Source organism: Zalophus californianus, chromosome 15 (assembly GCF_009762305.2).
Source record: "Zalophus californianus isolate mZalCal1 chromosome 15, mZalCal1.pri.v2, whole genome shotgun sequence".
Taxonomy (NCBI): Eukaryota; Metazoa; Chordata; class Mammalia; order Carnivora; family Otariidae; genus Zalophus; species Zalophus californianus.
The window spans coordinates 83587169-83605921 of NC_045609.1; the positions used below are offsets into that span (position 1 = coordinate 83587169).

The 18753-nt window shown below is 47.1% G+C and overlaps 1 protein-coding gene across 4 annotated transcripts in view; it reads left to right on the top strand.

The window, feature by feature from the left end:
* The window catches only part of DOCK1 (dedicator of cytokinesis 1), a 495128-nt gene that overhangs the window by 389829 nt on the left and 86546 nt on the right, over positions 1-18753 (top strand). For all 4 annotated transcript variants that reach the window (XM_027591584.2, XM_027591585.1, XM_035724125.1 and 1 more), the window contains 2 exons: positions 7022-7100; positions 11940-12040. In XM_027591584.2, coding sequence (XP_027447385.1) covers positions 7022-7100; positions 11940-12040 — 180 coding nt within the window. The remainder of the gene's footprint in view (positions 1-7021; positions 7101-11939; positions 12041-18753) is intronic.

The following is an 18753-nucleotide window of genomic DNA, read 5'->3' on the forward strand; positions in this document are numbered from 1 at the left end:
TCAGGCCGGAGCGGCCACTCCCTGGAATCCTCTCTGCACCGCGGACTGAGCCTGCTTTGGCGGGGGCTGGCCAGCGCAGTGGTTCACAGCACTTTGGATTTTAGTTCCGAGTTTCACGGATGCTAAAGCCCGATTTGAAAAAGAAATCCGGCCATCTCGACAAAAAGAAACCATGGCAGTTGCATCTTTTGACTCTACTGCTCCTTTCCTGCTTTAAGTCACTGCTGTGGACTGGACCCCCACGTCTGCAGCCTTCCGCAGTCTGACCCCCGCCGACCCTTCAGGCCTCATTCCCAGGAGGCTGTCCTCACAGTGGTCTTCCCATTATCTCCCAAATCGCAAATGTGGGAGGAGGTCCCAGCCAGGCCCCCCTCCTGTGGATCACTCCACGCATCAGATCCTGGGTCTTGCTAGAAAGTCACCTCTTTGTGCGTGTGTGGTCTTCACTGCCCCCCACCCCCCCCCACCCCCAGCCCCGAGTCCCATGAGAGGAAGCTGCTGATCCTGTTTGGTCGTGGCCTTGACCAAAGCCTCTGCCGAGTGTGGGCTGTGCTCACAGACCAGTCAGCGGTGGTAACACCATTCTTCTCTCTCCATGCCGGCCGATTGAAGTGATGTTCTCCGCACCTGCTTATCACATCTCCCCAAGTCTCCGCTCCTTCCCGGGGTTCCTGAATTCTGCGGAAATTGTTTAAGGCCATTTTCCAGCTCCTAGTCCTTGTTCTGCAGGTACTCACTTTCAATTTGCCTTTCTTCCACTCATTTTGGGCAAAACATTTCGTTAAAAGATGAGGTTCCCCCCCAAATCATCTCTTGACTTAATGCCAGAGGTATTTAAATGCCCTCATAGTGAACTGTACAATCTAATTATGTAACTTAAAGTACGTTTAGGGAAAGAATGAAATGCCCCACAGCTTCACCGTCTGAGAAATAGGGTTTTGTATTCCACTGGAAGTTCAGTAGCTTTCTTGCTATTTTTTCCTGTGTCGTAATGAGGCACCTCATCTTCCAGTTTTATTGGCAGCAAACGCTGGGTAAGAGATGCTAGAAAAGCCCGAGGCTCCATCATGATAAAGTCATTTTAGCGACTGTAATTGTGCCAGGAACTTCTAATAGTTAAATTGGTTCCTGATTATATTCCACTTGCTAAGTTCCCTTCCATTCAATTAACACATAATTATTTAGGACTCTGCTACTTTTATTGTTCTGCACATACTGCTTTCCAATAGGCAGCTTACTGGGAAGGTGTCCGATTGGACCCACGCAGCATCCAAGTCCCTTTCCATGTAAGGACAGAGCCGGGATGTGGTCCCAAGGGTGAGGCCTGCAGGACTGTCCCGGTGAAATGCTCGTGGTTGAGGGACTTGGATCCCCGCAGGTGCCTACTGCCACTGAGCCTCGCTCCACATGCCCAGCCTGTCTCCTTTTTTTTTTCTTTTTTTAAAGATTTTATTTCTTTATTTGAGAGAGAGAGAGAGAGAGTGCAGGAGCAGAGGGAGAGGGAGAAGCAGGCTTCCTGCGGAGTAAGGAGCCGATGCGGGACTTGCTCCCAGGACACTGGGATCATGACCTGAGCTGAAGGCAGACGCTTAACTGACTGAGCCACCCAGGCACCCCCAGCCTGTCTCCTAAAGATGTGTGCCCAAGTGTAGAACTCTACGGCAAGCCTTCTCCTTTCTACCAGATGCTACTTAACATTCTGTGAAGTGTCTGTGGAGGTCATCGTGTTAAAAATGACTTCGGACTACGTGGTGATATCTCTGTGTTACCTTTAATCTCAATGTTAAAAAAAAGCAAGACCCTTACATCCTAAGTTCACAGTTCAGGGGGCTCACAGTTAGTACTTTGCTTTGCTGGTTGAAAATAGGAGAATCTCAAAAACTGGAGCCACTTTCTGGAGGTCCTATAGCTAAATGTTTACATGGATGTGAAGAAGATAGGTCAATAGATAGATGATTGACAGGTAGATGAGAGATGGTTGGAAAGACTTTCTGAAGGTCTGGTAGCTAAATGTTGACACGGATGTGAAAAGATAGGTAGATTGATTGATTGGATTGATTGATAGGGAAGGAAAAAGAGAGCTAGAGAGATAATGGATAGATGGTAGATAATGCATAGAAAGAAGTGGATCCAGACTGTAATTGGTTGTGTGTGGGGGTGTGTGGACAACAATCCATCACATATCTGACACCATTAGGAATTATAGTAGGTATTTTGTTTCTAGTGGGAGCTCACTGTGGTTAAGTATCCAGGTAGAAGAGAAGGAATTCAGGAAAACTTCCTATTTGTTTGTTTGTTTGTTTTGGTTGTATGAGGTTTGGGAATGAACTCTATCTGACACTGACCCCTAAATGATCAAAAATGGGGAACATCGTAACAGGATTGGCAAAGATGACGACTCTGACTTCGGGGAGCCAGGAATCAGTTACCAAGAAGCATGAGATCAAGTCCTCTCCTTGCGGCCATTAAAAATAAAATTTGCAGTCATTTGTTTTGAATAATTTGAGAAAGTGCATCTAGACCTTATGGCTTTTTAAATCTTTTTGAGATGACATAGTTTGCCTGTAGGTCTGTCTACATTATTTATTTGTGTGTTTGGTTTCATCTTCCAAGATTTTAGGTTATAAATAAAGCCATTCAAAGGTTAAAAATGATTGAAAATAACTCTGTTAAATACGGGCTCACACTTTTTCTTAATCGTTTTGACCATGCGGGACCAGCATCCGTGAAAGCATTTCATTCTCACGCATTGGCTTTGTTTCTAGAAATTACTTAATCCTCCCGGCTGAGAATAGACGTAACTTGTTTGGCTCACAGAGTTATGAATCTTTTTCCCCCGAGTCCGTCACTTTTCTGGCAGAGTAGAAGTAGTGCGGGTCTGTACTGTTTCCCACCTTCCACTGCCCACAGGCTCTACCCCCTGCAGCATCTCACTCTCGTGCTTTTGGGAGCTGGGTCTGTGGGGAGCATTAGGCGTGACCTCTCTTCATTGTGTCCTGTGCTTATGTACAGTAATGTTGAATGGGGAGGGTGGATTCTCTCTCTGTATTAGGGCAGGCTCGGGGTTGGTTTGTTTGTTTACTTGTTTCTGTTCTGTTGTGTTTGCCTGGTACCAGGCCTGGACACGCCACTGGCCCTGAGAGATCTGTTAGTGCGGGGAGAGGCCAAAGGTTCCTTAGATCAGAACACTTCAGAATATTCATGGTGCCGAAGGGTCCTTTTAAATGCTTTGGGGGATCCTGATATGTAAACGACAAGGTTCCTGTCATCAGGAACAAGTTCCAGAGGTGGAGAGGAGAATGAGGGACCAGCTCTGGACACAGAGAGGAAAATGAGGGAACAATGCCCAACCATAAATGCCAAATGCCTAATGAGAAATTTGGTTAACAAGAAATTCAAAACAGCTGAACCCCACAGTGGACAACCTACTCAGAATGTAAGGACTCCACGGAGATCAGAGGCGACCAAATATTATAGCCTCTCTGTGCCCTCCGATTTGGGTCAGAGCCTGATCTTCTGGGCTACACATCCATCCATCCATCATCCATCCATCCATCATCCATCCATCCATCCATCCCTCCATTCCAGTGACTGACAGCTAGGGGGCATAGGGAACTGTGCTGGATCCTGACTTAGCATTGCAGGCACATGAGCGAATAAGCAGACAGGATTATTTGGGAACAGTCTGGAGGGCTTCCCTGTCCCTGAGCCCAGCTCAGCAGTCACCAGGGCCGCAGAGCCAGCCCATTCACACTGCCCTCCTTCTTGTTGCCTCTTGACAAAAAGGACTTGATCTTGAACTGTGTCAAACCTGCCTGCTCTCTTCATTTCAGACTGGGAAGGTGTCCTGCTGTCCAGTTGCTCAGCTTAGCTCACGATCTTTCCATATTCCTCTATGACTGAAAGCAGATTTTTAGGCAAAAGCTTTTGATGTGATTTTCTTATTTATTTTCTCTGGTTTGACATTTATTAAAAATAACCCATGAACTATAGCAGATAGTAGGTATTGTCATGTAAAAGTTAACCCCTGTTTGCTTCTTTTTCCTTAGTTAGAGCATTGAGTCATCCTCAGATGGTCTTGGCATTGCTCAGTTTTTAATCCCATCAAGTGTGGGCTCTTGGGTATATATAATTTATGTGTGTCCCGGCTGGTTCTGTAGAAGGTGTGTGGGCCTGGGTGCACTGAGCTTGAGCAGCTCACCCTTGTTGATGGCACCAATGACGGTCTTCATTTGATCTTCCCTTTAGTTATCCGGCTACAATTCACATTCTGTGTTATTTGCTTTCTGTCCTTGCTTTTTAAAAAATTTATAGTGAATCTAAATTATAGAATCTCTCTCAGCCCCTTGCTTTCTCAGTTGTCAGTTCATTAAAAAGTTTTCATTTGGCTTTCATGTTATTTCAGCATGGCATATTTAAAAAAAAAAGTCATTTTGAGAAATATCTTTATTTAACTGGCTGAAATTGTTCCAGAGCTTAATTAGAAGTAGCATATTGCAACTGTTTGGGTGCTGTCTTGAGGCAGAATGATTACCATGTAATAATAATGCATGTTCTAGTAAACTTGCCTTTATTGTCATAGAGGGCTGGAGGGAGGCTCTTCCTTCAAGCTCAGAAGGACCCTGAGGGGACCCTAGGCAAAAGCTGAGTTCTAAAACTGAAGGAAAAATCACGGGGTGGTCAGTAGCCCAGGGTTTTGTGCTGCGTGAGAGCTCCACCCTCTAATGACAGGGAGTGGTCTCGCTCCACTGACAATCGGGAGACTTTCTCTGGCTGCTGGGGTTAATGCAAGTACAGGTTCCCAGATGCTCTCTGAACACGGTTGCCAAGGGTCAGAGGGGCAAGGCAGACCATTTTCTCTTTAGGCTTGCATCTTGCACTTCTGAGGGCTAAACCTGGCACAGGAGACCCCAGCCCAGGCCTGGAGAGCTGATGAGGCTTGCAAGGTGTGCTGTAGATACAAGACATGTCCTAAATTGAGTGATTTTCATCCTGGTCCTGTATTTGTCAAGACTCCCTGTGTTCAGCTTTTCTCAATAAATCCCAAAATTCAGCCATAAGAGCTACTTTTCAAATTGAACTGGGCAGCTTATAGTTGTAATATCTGGCAACTCTCTGGCTGATGGACGCTGCTGCCCATTCTGTGCCCCTGGTATATGACAAGGCCAGGGTCCCCGTGTCCCTCCACTGACAGTCACTTAAAACGCAGATGCCTCCTTTTTGGTTCTATTGGATGCCACCAGGGAAGAATTCAGATAAGTCTGGCCACAGTTTTCGTCAGCAACTGAGATGGCACACTCCATCACAGGCCATTTGTCACACCCGTTTTGGCCCCGGATCCAACCATAGGTTCCTTAATGAGATGCTGTCTGCAAACCCCCTTTCTTGGAGCTGTCTGAGTGTGTGAGAAGCTGCAGTGTTGGGCAGGAGGTGGGGACCGAGACCTCCTTAAAGCCCCAAGGAGGGAGCCCCTTTCTTCCTCCTCCCGGGCTTCCTGGCCCTCAGGGGCTCTGGGACAGTCAGAGGTGGGCGGCTTCTCCAGGCATGCACGGCTAAGAGACCATGCTTTCGGAGAGCCCTGGTTCCTGGGAAGTAACCTAGATTCTTCTTATACTCTTCTGGCTGCTTCCTGCTGTCTAAACAGGGGAAGTGTAATTAAGTTTATTATCTGTGACCCGATGCTCATTCTCCTTGCATCCTGCCTTTGTGCAGAGGGAGAAGGGTCACTTAAAGAGAAGTATCTGGACTGAGCTTTATTACCGTGAACAGTCTCAAGGGCAGTAAAACAAATCTGCAGGATGAACAAGCTGGTGGAAGGGTTAGTCCTCTGGAGTCATTTATAACCTCTCAAATTACATATCCCAACATAGAAAAGTTAAAGTCCAGGTATTGAAGGATGTGATATTTTGCTCTGGGTGCTTAAAAATTGTACATTATCAATGGATTAATGAATTAAAATTCCTGCTAACCTTCTTGTCAAATCACTTACACATCTACTGTAGCTTTTTTATTTGAACAAGTCATTGGTTACCAAAATCGACATTTCCAGCAGAGGATGAATGACACCGAAGTAAGCCATACCTCCAGGGGCACCAAAGTCAGCCATACCTCCAGAATATGTCACCAGACCACGCCACTCCCGATAGATGGTGTATAACAGCATGTTTAAATGCTTACCCGTAAAAAGCCAGCTATAAGCAAAGGCCAGTTTAATAATGTTCCATGAAGACATGGTGACTTGGGAAGAGGATTTAATTAGCACCTTTTCCTTTTTTTTTTAAATTAGGATAAAGAAGATGTGGTCCATAGATACAATGGAATATTACTCAGCCATCAGAAAGGATGAATACCCAACTTTTACATCAACATGGATGGGACTGGAAGAGATTGTGCTAAGTGAAATAAGCCAAGCAGAGAAAGTCAATTATCATATGGTTTCACTTATTTGTGGAACATAAGGAACAGCGTGGAGGACATTAGGAGAAGGAAGGGAAAAATGAAGGAGGGGGAATCAGAGGGAGAGATGAACCATGAGAGACTACAGACTCTGAGGAACAAACTGAGGGTTCTAGAGGGGAGGGGGGTGGGGGGATGGGTTAGCCCGGTGATGGGTATTAAGGAGGGCACGTACTGCATGGAGCACTGGGTGTTATACGCAAACAATGAATCGTGGACCACCACATCAAAAACTAATGATGGACTGTATGGTGACTAACATAACATGATACAAAAAAAAGAAAAAAATTAGTTTTTTTTTAGTGATACTTCTCATATGTTACTTTCAGATGCCGGTATTTTGGTCAGTTTCTTTTATTCTGCATGTGCTAATTTCCTTGGTTAATTTGGAGCACATCTGCATATAATTCTCTGGGCTTTTTATTGGCACAACCTCATAGCTTTTCACAGGACTTCGAGAGTTCACTTTCCAGACAGACTCGGGTTGTATCTAATTGAAATGCCAAACCTACAAAGGTGCCAGAGCCTAAGTGTGTAATTATGTAATTTTCTCTTGATCTTTCAGAGTCTTCCTGCGAGCGATTAATCAGTACGCAGACATGCTGAACAAAAAATTTCTGGATCAAGCCAACTTTGAGCTACAGGTAAGAGAAGACATGCCCTTTGTTGGGAAATCATGCTAAAACAAATCGCCGGTCGGAGCCAATATCTTAGATTTCTAATTCTCGAACTTAATTGGTTTCCCATGCAAGGTATGGAAATGGAATTCACAAGATGTACTACTGGAACCCAAGGATTGAAAATCATGCCTTTGGAGTATTTGCTCAATTTAGCAAGGAGAGAGGTGGAGCGGTTTCAGAGCAAACATGTGGAATCAGAGTGACAAATAGGGACTTAGCTGGGAGGCCACCCATATCTGCTCTAGCGGAAGAGACTGTCTCAGACCCAGACCGTCCAATGTTGGGAGGGAGGGATCCGCAGAGGCAGCCAGGGGGATTTGCACCCCTGAGCTCTGCTGGCTTTGAGAACTTGGTTCCCTGCTGGTGCCGCCTGCAGTGGCCTTTACCAGGCACAGACCCTACCCCACATGGCTCTGGGTTGGGTCAGCTGATCTATCAGTTTGCGCCCTGTTTCTTCAGTGCTTGCAGAGAGAGGCAGAGGGTGTGTGTGATAACAATTGACGCTGCCTGGCATGATTTACCACACATCTGGTGTTTGTGGCTTTCAGTTTAATTGCACTCTGGGTGTATTTCTGCTAATAATGATTTTTTTTATTACTTAGTTTACCAAAGCTTCCTGGGCAGGACTGTTCACTGAGACAGAACCTATGCCATATTTCTTTTTTAATTTTTAAATGGTAAATGTCTGTTTTATCTGCACTATGGAATATAAGTGTATATTAATATATCAGGAACTGTAGATCTTAAAGTGTTACTATTTTTTACAGTTTTTAAGATTTTATCATGTTCTCTGCTTAATGCTTGTTTTCCCACAATCCTAAAACACAGGTATATTCTCGTTGTAAAATATTCATGCCCTGTAAATCAACACAGCAGGTGAAATACGAAAGACCCCTCCTCACCCTTGTCCCCTCTGCGGAGTGACTGAACTAATTGTGGGTGCTGCCTGATGCCTGCTTAAGCAAATTTATCCAGACCTGTGCATGCTTTCCTTTGGCTTTTAACCCAAACTGGATTATATCCTGTATATTTTTTCCTGTTCCGTCACATTTAGCAAGAGACATGTACCAACATTTGTGCAGGCCCTCCTGCACTGAGGAGGACCTCCGGGCTGTTGCAGTTTGTCCATGTTACAAGCAGTGCATCTCGGTGCTGCATTGCTGTAGACGGGCTCCTGGAAGCGTAACTGCCAGGCCGAGTAGTAAGAAAGTGCACATGAATGGGTGTTGACAAATTATCCTCCGGTAGCAATTTGCAATCCCACCAACCTTCTTTGAGAGCAGCCACTGTCTAAAACCATCTCCAGGACCAATTTCTTTAAAATCGTTGTCTCTTATTTTTGTTGGAATTTCTCTGATTGCTGCTTAGGCTGAGAATACTTACTGGCTGTGTGATTTCTACTGTGAACCGTCTGATCATTTCCTGTACGCATTTTTCTATTGGGCTATTTGTCATACTTTTCTCTAAGTTGAAATTTGTAATATAGCCTGTTCATGGGTTTAGGCTTATCACACAGAAATTTTTAATTTTTCTGCAGTCAAATCTGTCATTTCTTCTATGCCTCTTGGGTTTTATGTTTTGCTTGGCAAATCCTTCTTTGCCTCAGTGTTATAAATGTAACTATTTTTTTTTTTAACGTAGTGAGTATGTGCTAATACCTTTATAATTCTGCCTTTTTTTTTTTTTTAACTTCCTGATGATTAATCTAGCTGGAATTTTCCTATTTAGTGTTAGGGCTAAGAGTTTAAACTTAACTTTTTCCCATATCATTTCATGAATAGATTCGTCTTTCCCCATGATTTAAAATGCCACCATAGAAAACATAATTGCAAATGTATCAGTCTGTGTATCTGTTCTACTTCCTGTGTTATGACCTTCTGGTTTTATACCTTGCTAGTAGAGCCAGAACTTCCTTATAGGGTGCCATTGCAAAATTATCTTGGCTCTTCTTTTGTATTTCCTTTCCTTTTTTTTTTTTTTTTTTTTTAATTTTTTAAGATTTTATTTGTTTATTTGACATAGAGAGAGCACAAGCAGGGGGAGTGGCAGGAAGAGGGAGAGGGAGAAGCAGGCTCCCCACTGAGCAAGAAGCCTGACCTGGGGCTCCATCCCAGGACCCTGAGATCATGACCTGAGCCGCAGGCAGATGCTTAACCCACTGAGCCACCCAGGCGCCCCTTTGTATTTCCTTTTCCATATGAAATGCAAGATCAGCTTGTTAACCTTACTTTTTTAAAATGCTGCATTTATTTTAATTGGGAATCCATTGAGTTTATAAATAAATGTAGGGGGAAATGTTACAGAATTGGGGGGAATACTTTGCAGTATTTCTTTTTTTCCCATCCCATACAGGAATATTTAGGTCTTCTTTTTGTGTCCTTCATTAGAGTTTTCCATTTTATCCATCTGAGCCTCACCCAGTACTCACTGGGTAGATTGTCATGGATGTGAAGAGTAGCTGCTGTGAGTGTGGGGCTCCTTTTTCCCAGCATGTCCCGTATTGCTGCTCTTGTTCACTGTTTCATGAGGAAGGTCCCAAGGCTGCTTCCCTCATGCCCACATACCTCCACAGCCGTGTGCTCTTTGGGACAACATAGCACCTTGGCCCTTGCCAAGTGTGAAGTGCGTACGGATTGCTGTTCCACCCTGAAGCGCCCCCACCCTCCTACCCTCGGTGGCTGGCTTGGGTGCCATATGGTGGAGACAGCCTTCGGTGTGAGCTCCAGGGCTGCTCTGACCAGTCACGTTATGTTCTTACATCCTGTTCTTCACCGCACAATTCTGTCTACAGATGCCTCCTTCTCCCTGAACTCATCAACCCTGAGGGCTGCCTGCCACTTCCCCTTCTATGTCCTTGTGCTCTAGCCCAGGCTGCCTCCCAGTCCTGGCAATACAGCACAAAGGACTCTTTACCTAACCCTTCCCCCCACCTCCCAGTGTCGTAGTGTGTATTTCCTACAAACAGGAACTTTCTCCTGCATAACTGCAGTAAAGTACCCAAACCAAGCTTAACAGAAGTACTACCATCTAGTTCTCAGACCCCGTTCAAGTTCAGACATCCCAGTACAGCTGTCATGGCTCAGCGCTAGACAGGTGGGGTGACTTGGCATACCTCAAATCTTGCATTGAGTACTATTTTTTGGCTTATATTTTTATGTTATTTTTTAAAGACTCTTTTTTTTAACATTTTATGTATTTAAGAGAGAGCGTGCATGAGAGAGTGAGCATGAGCAGGGGAAGGGCAGAGGGAGGGAGAGAGAGAGAGAGAGAGAGAAGCAGACTCTCCGCTGAGCAGGAAGCCCAACATGGGGTCAATCCCAGGACACCCGACTCGAGATCGTCCAGCTGCTTCACACATAACCCATGGCTTTGGGCGAGTCTTTGCACCGCATCTGAGATTCAGGGGCACAGCGCTTACCTGGGTAATCCTGCAGCGATCAAATGAGCTGCTGTGTTACTAAAGAAAGTGCCCAGTTCATGAAAAGTGTTAGGTAAATGGAAGAGCACACACTCTTACAACTCTGCTCTAAAATTCCCACTTCCTTCACAGGTGACTAAAAATAAAGTCGCTACTGTTAACACCTTATTTTTACATAGCCTTTTGCAGCTATCTCATTTGATATAATAAATAGTATTCCTATAAACGAGAAAACCAACACCCCCAGATTTCTTCTAAAGACTGTGGAAGGCCTTTTGAGCTTGGATGTGTGATGGGAACTCTGTCCAGGCTCTTTCCCTCCGGGAACAGGTGGAAGCCCCCCAGACTGTCCTCCGGTACACAAGCACGGTGGGTGTAGGAGTTATGTGTAAAGGCCAGGAGTATGTCCAAATCATTCCCATTGGCGATCCAAGAATTCTTCCTGCATTTGATGTTCTTGAGCTGGTCATAAACATTGACATAACCAGAGGTATTAGTTCCATGACTTTAGGAATCTATGCATATGATGTTTTTATTTAATTAATTAATTAATTTACTTACTTTAGTGGGGGAGGGGCAGAGGGAGAAGGAGAGGGAGAGAATCTCAAGCAGCCTCCCCGTGAGCATGGAGCCCAACGCAGGGCTCGATCTCGGGATGCTGAGATCACGACCTGAGCCCTGACCAAGAGTTGGACGCTCAACCCACTGAGCTACCCAGGCACCTCCGTAATGACATTTTTATAACGGCGCATCTAGGTTACCGTGTTTAAGTAGACAGCTTCCACGGTGCAGAAATTTATAACAAAGTCATTGCATAGTAAATTGTCTGTTAAGCGCATATCATCTGTAAGTCTTTGAAATATAAAATGTTTGATGTTTTTACAACTCTTTTCCTTAGTTATCTAGTGTTTATGTACATTTTGGTATCTGAAAAAGTCGTAAATTATAGAAATTACATACTATTAAAGAAGGGGTTCCATGATGCACTAGTAACAGGAGCCAACACTCTCGTGTCCTTTCCGCATGCTTGGCACCCCCCAGAAGCCTCTGCCCATATTCACTCCTGTGATCCTCTGACAAGCCCCAGGAGACAGGCACTATAAGACTCCCCCTTTACCTCTCAGGAAACCGAGGCACCAGGAGGTTAGATCGGTTGCCCGAGGAAGTGGCAGAGGTAGAATTTGAGCACGTGCACTGTGACCTTGGCACCCACCCCAGCCCTGAGCCACACCGTGGCTGGCTGGCTAGCCACATGCATAGAGTGTGTGTGGATTTCTGAACATTTCAGAAGTGTGTGGGGGGCAAATGAGGAATGCCTCAGAGCATTTTGAGCCCCACTGTTAAGCTGTTCAGCACCTCAGCATCTCCCCTTTTTTGGTTTTCAGCTTTGGAACAACTACTTCCACCTGGCTGTCGCTTTCCTCACTCAGGAGTCCTTGCAACTGGAGAATTTTTCAAGCGCGAAGAGAGCCAAAATCCTTAACAAGTAAGTCTGCATCCAGTCCCAAAATCATGGGCAGGAGCCTGCAATTCTTAGCATCATTTCTGCATAGTCTCTAAGCCAACTTGGTATGCAAATTGAGATGTGATAATCATGGTGTCATGAAAGGTCGGTTTCAAATCCCGAATCTGGTGTTGCCTTTTCTAACCCATGAATCAAGATCTAAAACTGCCGGGTTCATTCTGGTGAGTTCCGAGTCCGTGTAATTCACCACCATTAGCACCACACAGAATGGGAGTTTCAGGAGGATAATTGCTTCTGCTCTGCACCATTCTGATGTCTTTTCACATGTGCTTTTCTTTATCATCTACTTGTGCAGTGCTCCTTCGAGAAAGGAAGCATCTCGTGCAAGCTGTTGGCACAGTTGGGATTGTTGAAGAACTCCTTTAGAGTGAGAGCTGCCCGGGGTTTCCTCCTTTATGAGAGGCCACCCGTGTCGTGCTCTAGGTGGGAGATCCGAAGGGCTGGACTAGTCCTTGGATGATCCTAACAAACCTCTCGGAAGCCCCGTGTCCCTGCCCAGGTCCTTCAGCTCTGAGTCCTGCATGACTCCTGGCCCAGGACAAAGAAAAAAAAAGAACCCTTGCATGCTTTCTTTCCACACTTTAGGTGCTCCGGAGGGTCTTGCGGCCTCTCTTTCTGCCTTGGTTTCCCTGACTTCTCTCTTCTCTGAGCGCCCCTTTTATAAAGACTTTAAAGATTTTATTTATTTATTTGACAGAGAGAGACACAGTGAGAGAGGGAACACGAGCAGGGGGAGTGGGAGAGAGAGAAGCAGACTCCCCGCTGAGCGGGGTGCCCGATGCAGGGCTCGATCCCAGGATCCTCAGATCCTGACCTGAGCCGAAGGCAGACGCTTAATGACTGAGCCACCCAGGCGCCCCTGTAAAGACTTTAGAGAAGAGTTCTCTTATTGCTCCCACATCGCCATGTCACCGGTCCTTGTGTGTCATTTCATAATTCCTCTGCTTTACGTTGACGTTTCCAAGGCTTTGCCCCTCCCTGACGTTAGCGACTCCAGAGGGCGTCTCAGAAGGTGACAAAAGCACTGCTCAGTGCCCCTCATGTTTTGTGAGTGCGCCTCTCACTTGCCACATCAAAGCATGTCATCCCTGCAGAGTAAGAATTGTGTCGGCAAATATTTATCGAACACGTATGCCAGTGACTTTCTAAGCACTCTGAGTGCATTTTTCATATATGGTCATTAAAACCAAAACAGAAACTGTTCATTGGGTTTCCTTCTCACCCTGACTTTCCAGAAGAGGAAGGTGAAACATGTTCTAAACAAGTCACATGGCCCGTGCCACACACCCGGTAATTCTAACCCAGGCAGTTCAGACCCCGAGATGTTCACCCGTGCTGCTCTTAGAACCTTAAATCCTTCCATTGTCCTGTCTACCTCAAGGTCAGCTTCCATCCGGTCATATTCCTTCACGCCTCCTCAGTTGGGTGGCTCCAGTGGGTTGGCCATGGATGCAGACAGCTGTCCATTGTTCAGAAAAGGGGAATGCACCAGAAGGCTCAGGCCAAGCGGGTGCCCGCCGATGACTGCTGGGAAGGCAGAGCTGGCCTTCGCACAGCCCACGTGGGGTCTGACTGCCAGCCCCGGCTCAAGAGACAGACACCAGGTGGCACCTTCTGGGGACTGGCTCCATCGGGAAGCTTCCGCTTTGCCAAATTTACATCTTCTCAGGGCTCACATGAAGTGAGGGGTGGCGACTGGTGGTGGTTGCTGTCCTTCTTGATTCAATGCACTCATGGTGGAAATTTCCATAGTAGAAGCAGAAATAACTGGCACACTCTGAGCACCGTACAACTTTCTCACAGCCAGCCCCGGACACCTGGGACACCTTGTTATCCAGTCCCGTGGAAGGACAGCTGGGCCATAGCAGGTGGATTCAATAACCTACGTGTGCGCAGGGGTCACTGCGGGGGAATCCAGACCCAGCTCCAGCCGACAGCACAGCCCATTCTCTGCCAAGCGCACAGCACGGCCAACTCTTCAAGATGCCTGCAGGGCAAGAGAATTTAAACCAGAAATCTGTCTTAAAAGAGCTGTCATCTCTGTGAGGTTTTTAGAGTAAAACCATTGATTCTGAGCATTCTCCAGGCCAGGGCCGGGTGGCTCTGCACTGGACCTTCTTTTGTCATGTGAATGTTAACAGTCTAAGCGAAAGCCACGTCGATACATGCATTAACCACATAGGGCCTTGACCGCCAAAGAAAACGTTTGCTTCCCACATAACCATGTGCTTTCAGAGGCTCCAAAGCCAAGGAAAATGTAACACGGCCAGCTAGTGTCTCCCCTTCCGGAGCCGCAGGTCTTCTGCATTGAGCTCTGAGTCTTCTCTTCCTCATAACCGTGGCAATAAGAGACTCCAGATTTTCCCTTTGAAATTTTCTCATGGATTCCCCAAGGGGGAAAAAAAAAAAAACATCCTAAGTGTTTTAGAAGTTGTCCTTGCAAGACTCTGGCAGGACGGCCTCAGCTCCTGTGCAGCCTGAGGGGCCCTCTCCCAGGGACCTAGGCTCAGTGTGTGGCCATGACAGGCCACCAGGGAGAAGTGTTCTCTGTGTCTGAGACCAGCGCTTGTGGCCCAGGAGGCCGTGTGGCTAGGATGCGTGGCAGGTTCAACAATACAATGCAACAGGATGCGCTTGTATTCGTCATGCCTCTGTCTCTACCTCAAACACTTTGTAATCAGTGTGCCGTTTTATTTCTAAATACCAAAATCTATATAAGACATATTTGAGGTCATCCTACCAAAATGCTTAAGTTTTCCCAGTGCCTAGAAAGGTTTTAATCTGCTTAAAATTGTGCTAGTGAAAAGGGCTTGAGTGCCTGCTCTGTGCTCAGGGTCTTGGTGCTCGGGACGCAGAGGTGAGAAGTTCACGGTCTCAGGCAGGTAGGTGTGCGACAGTAACAGCGATCGCCTGAGGTGTCACTGCTCACCGGGTGCCTTGGCAGCCTGCAGATGGACGTTCGCGAGTGAACGCAAGGAGCCCCAAGGCCTCTGGTGGGAGGGGCTTCCAGGCTGGGTGGGGAAGGAGCAGGGAGGTTACCAGGTTGGCTAACTGAGCCACGGTCAACAGACCACCAATCCCCAAAGGGGACATCAAGTCCCAGAGGGCATGGCCTGCTCCTTGAGCAGAGAGATGCTCTGGATTGTTGAAGCGTGAGTGAGTGGCTAGACCCTAAGGGCTTGGCGTGGGCAGAGCGGGAGGCCCAGTGATCTGGGAATTGACCCCATGGGTCTCAGCAAAGGGCTGGGTGCTGACGCAGAGCACAGCGGAGGATAATTCACTTGGTTGTCTTTTTCTTGATGAAAAGCCTGCAGGCTCTGAAAGCAGAGCCATGCCACACCCATTGCGGAGCCTCTGGCTGCCTCCCTTTGGGCCCGTGTACTGCTCTAGGGTTCCTGAAGCCAACCAAATGCATCTGTGTGAGGGCTTCACTGAGGAACCCCCTTCCCCCACACCCTTCACACCCCTGCCTACCCTTCTCTTCCTCTCTGCCAAGCCCGCAGCAGCACCTGTCTGCCTGGCTGACAGCACGGTGGCCCCAGACAATAGAAAATCCCAGTGTCAGAAGATCTGCCTGTTCATTCCCTCTTGTGAAGCTCCCCATCCTCCTGATGACCTGGGTTGGGGAGATAATTAGGATATTCATCCCAGAGACTTTGCCCAAAGTGCATGGGAGTAACGTAAAATAATGGGCCATACCGTGCAGAGAACTGATTATGTCAAACCCAAATTGAGTATAAGATTGTCCAATGAACCACAAAATAAATAACCACCAGGAATCAAAGTCTATAATAAGAAAATATATCTGACTCAGCCTTCAGACATCCTTGGTGCTAGGACTCCCAGCAAAGGACGGAGGTGTCACTGGCATTTGAAAACTGACCTTCACTTCTCCCCGCCCCACCCCCCCACCCCCACCCCCAGCCTTTGACGTTACGGGGACTCAGGAAATATGAGTCAGATATAAAAAAGTTGGCTTTTCATTAGCAGCCAGCTTGACCGTGTTAGTATGCAGGACATGTGTGTCCTAGTGTGGGACAGTGTGACCCATGACTGCAAACAGGCTTCTGTGTTCAGGACCAGACTCAGTCCTGGAAGAGAAAGGGGGTTCAGGCACTGGGCGTCCGGCATATCCAAGCATAAAAGGCTCACTTAAAATTTTCAGCCCGAGAATCAAGTTTAAGCGCCAACCCCAGGTTAGTGCATTTGAACCTATGTGCAGAGACCACCCTCCGTGCGGACCCTCTCCTCAGTTGGTCTCCACGCTCTTTCTCATCTTTATTTACCTATTTATGTGTATTTTTTGTGTGTGTAGAATTCACACCTTCTGAGAGGACAGGTTTCACAACCAGGTCGAAATTCCACATAAACAGAGATCTCCATCTTTCCGAGTGCAGGGTTCTGGGGTTTTCGTGCATTAAGTCAAACTGAAGACATTGCTTTTAGGGAAACTGAAAGAAACAAAGCTGCCACAAGCCCCGCTTTGCAGCGTGGGATGATCTGAAGCTGGGACTGTGTGGACCCCAGATTATGACAAGAAGTCGTTTAGAAAAAAGTAGAGCTTGTGTTTATGCTTATTGCTTAAGACACTCCAATTATTCAGAGTAAGTTCACTCTAAACCCAGAATTAGCAGGGGTCCCAGGGAGACAGATTTAGCAAACGGTGACCCACGGCAAGTCGCTCCTGGCAAAGCTAAGTGTCCTGTGTGCCCGAGCGACTCTGTGCCCCGTCCCCCGCAGTAAACCTGGGGCAGCGCAGGACACCATGACACATCCAAGCCCTGCGTGTGGTAAACTTTGTTCCCGGGGTCACAGATGGGATGCCACCTCCTGTCACCTCCCCCAGGGACTTGCCATTAAACGAAACGTGTCTCACTTCACGCATCAAGTCCCTGCAACGGCCTCTGCGTCGGCCCGCATCCCTCAACCTCCGCCCACTCCCCCCACGGTCTCCCTCTTTCCTTTGTTCCCAGAACCCCACGGAGGTTTCCCTCCCCCTCTTTGGCCTCTCTGTGCCCTTGTCAGGCTCATAGTCCTCTCCCAGACCTTTCGGTGGGGGCGCTCCTCATGCCCTGGGCTTGGGTCTTCTCATTCCACCCTCCCTCGGTCAGACGGCGTGTTTGAGCTCTGCATCTCACCCCTTCCTTGGGTCACGATGGCAGCTTAGTGGCTGTTTGTATTTGTTTCCTACAATCATCTGCCCTCACAGTTAACACACCCTGGGTGGCTAAAAACTACAGGTATTTGTTGTCTCACAGTTCAGGGGGCCAGGAATCCAAATCAAGGTGTGGGCCGAGGTGGTTCCTTCTGCAGACTCAGAGGGAGAACGTGTTCTGTGCCTCCCTCGGCCGGTGGTTGTCCCCAGGCCTTGGCGCTCCTGGTTTCTTCTGTCTGTGCCCCTCCACGCTCTTCCTTATGGCCTCATGGGGCCTTCTTTCCCATGTCTCCAAATCTTCCTCCCCTTGTAAGGACACCGGTCCTTGGACTCAACTCCCCTCCAACCGCTGCAGTCCAGTATGGCATCATCTTAACCTGGTGACACCTGCAGAGACCCCCTTTCCAGATAGGGTCACCTTCGCAGGTCCCGGGGCTTAGGACTTGAACGTGTTATTGTGGAGGACACAATTCAACCCACAACAGTCATGCCCAACATGCTTTTTTTTTCTTTTTTTCCCCAGTGAAATAGAATATAAGAAAGCATCAGAATTTACTGACGGTAGTGAGGTTAAGTGTTATTTCATAAAGCAGTTGTACACAGATATTTATATGTGTGCTGGTTACTAAAGTAAAATGTATTTCTTATTTCAAAAGCATTTTGAAACTTAAACTTTAAAAAGCTGCCTCTGTGGCCTTTGTTCACACTGCATCCCCCTTGGTCTCTTAAGGGGAAGGAGCGGGTTCTCTGTCCTCCAGCCCCATGTCCTCTTTTGGTCCATATCCTTACCTACCCACTCCCTGCCTCGGGGCCTTTGCACCTGCTGGTCCATCTGCCTGGAACGCTCTTCCTTCCCTTCGGCCTGGATTACGTCCTTCCTTCTTCAAATCTGAGGGTAAGTTGTTGTCCCAGAGAATTGCCATGGCCAGCCTAGGCCCACGGTTCAACTCTCACTCCTCTGTTTTTCCTAAAGGGCCATGATCGCAACCTTCATAGAACTGTTGTATGTACATATGTGTGTTGATCTAGTGTGATTATTTGTTTAATGTCCATCTCTGCTCCCATGCTAATAGCCCCCCAAGGTCTGTGGACTGTGTTCTCGATGTTATGTTAATATTCCCATATTAGCTCTGAGCCTGGCCTCTAGTGAGTATTCAGTAATTAATGAATCAGTGAGTAATGTTCCCCAAACGAATCAATGTAAATGACCATCATAACCATGAGGGGGTTGCTGTGATGAGGCCTAGTGTGAGCTTTAAAGGAAGCACCTAGCCTGGCTTAAGTGCTCACTAGGACATACGAGGACATCATCTCTCTCATTCTCAAAAACTCCTGGGAGATGAACATCATACGTCATTATCCCAGTGCTATCTATGAGGAGACTGAGGGTCAGAGTGGCCAGGTAACTTGCCCACAGTGCTTAGGTTTGGGCTCAGGTCAAGCCTTATCCCTAAGCCTGGACTGTCTGTGGTGGACATGGGTTTTCTGCTGCTTGGGTGAAGATTCACGAAACCAGGTG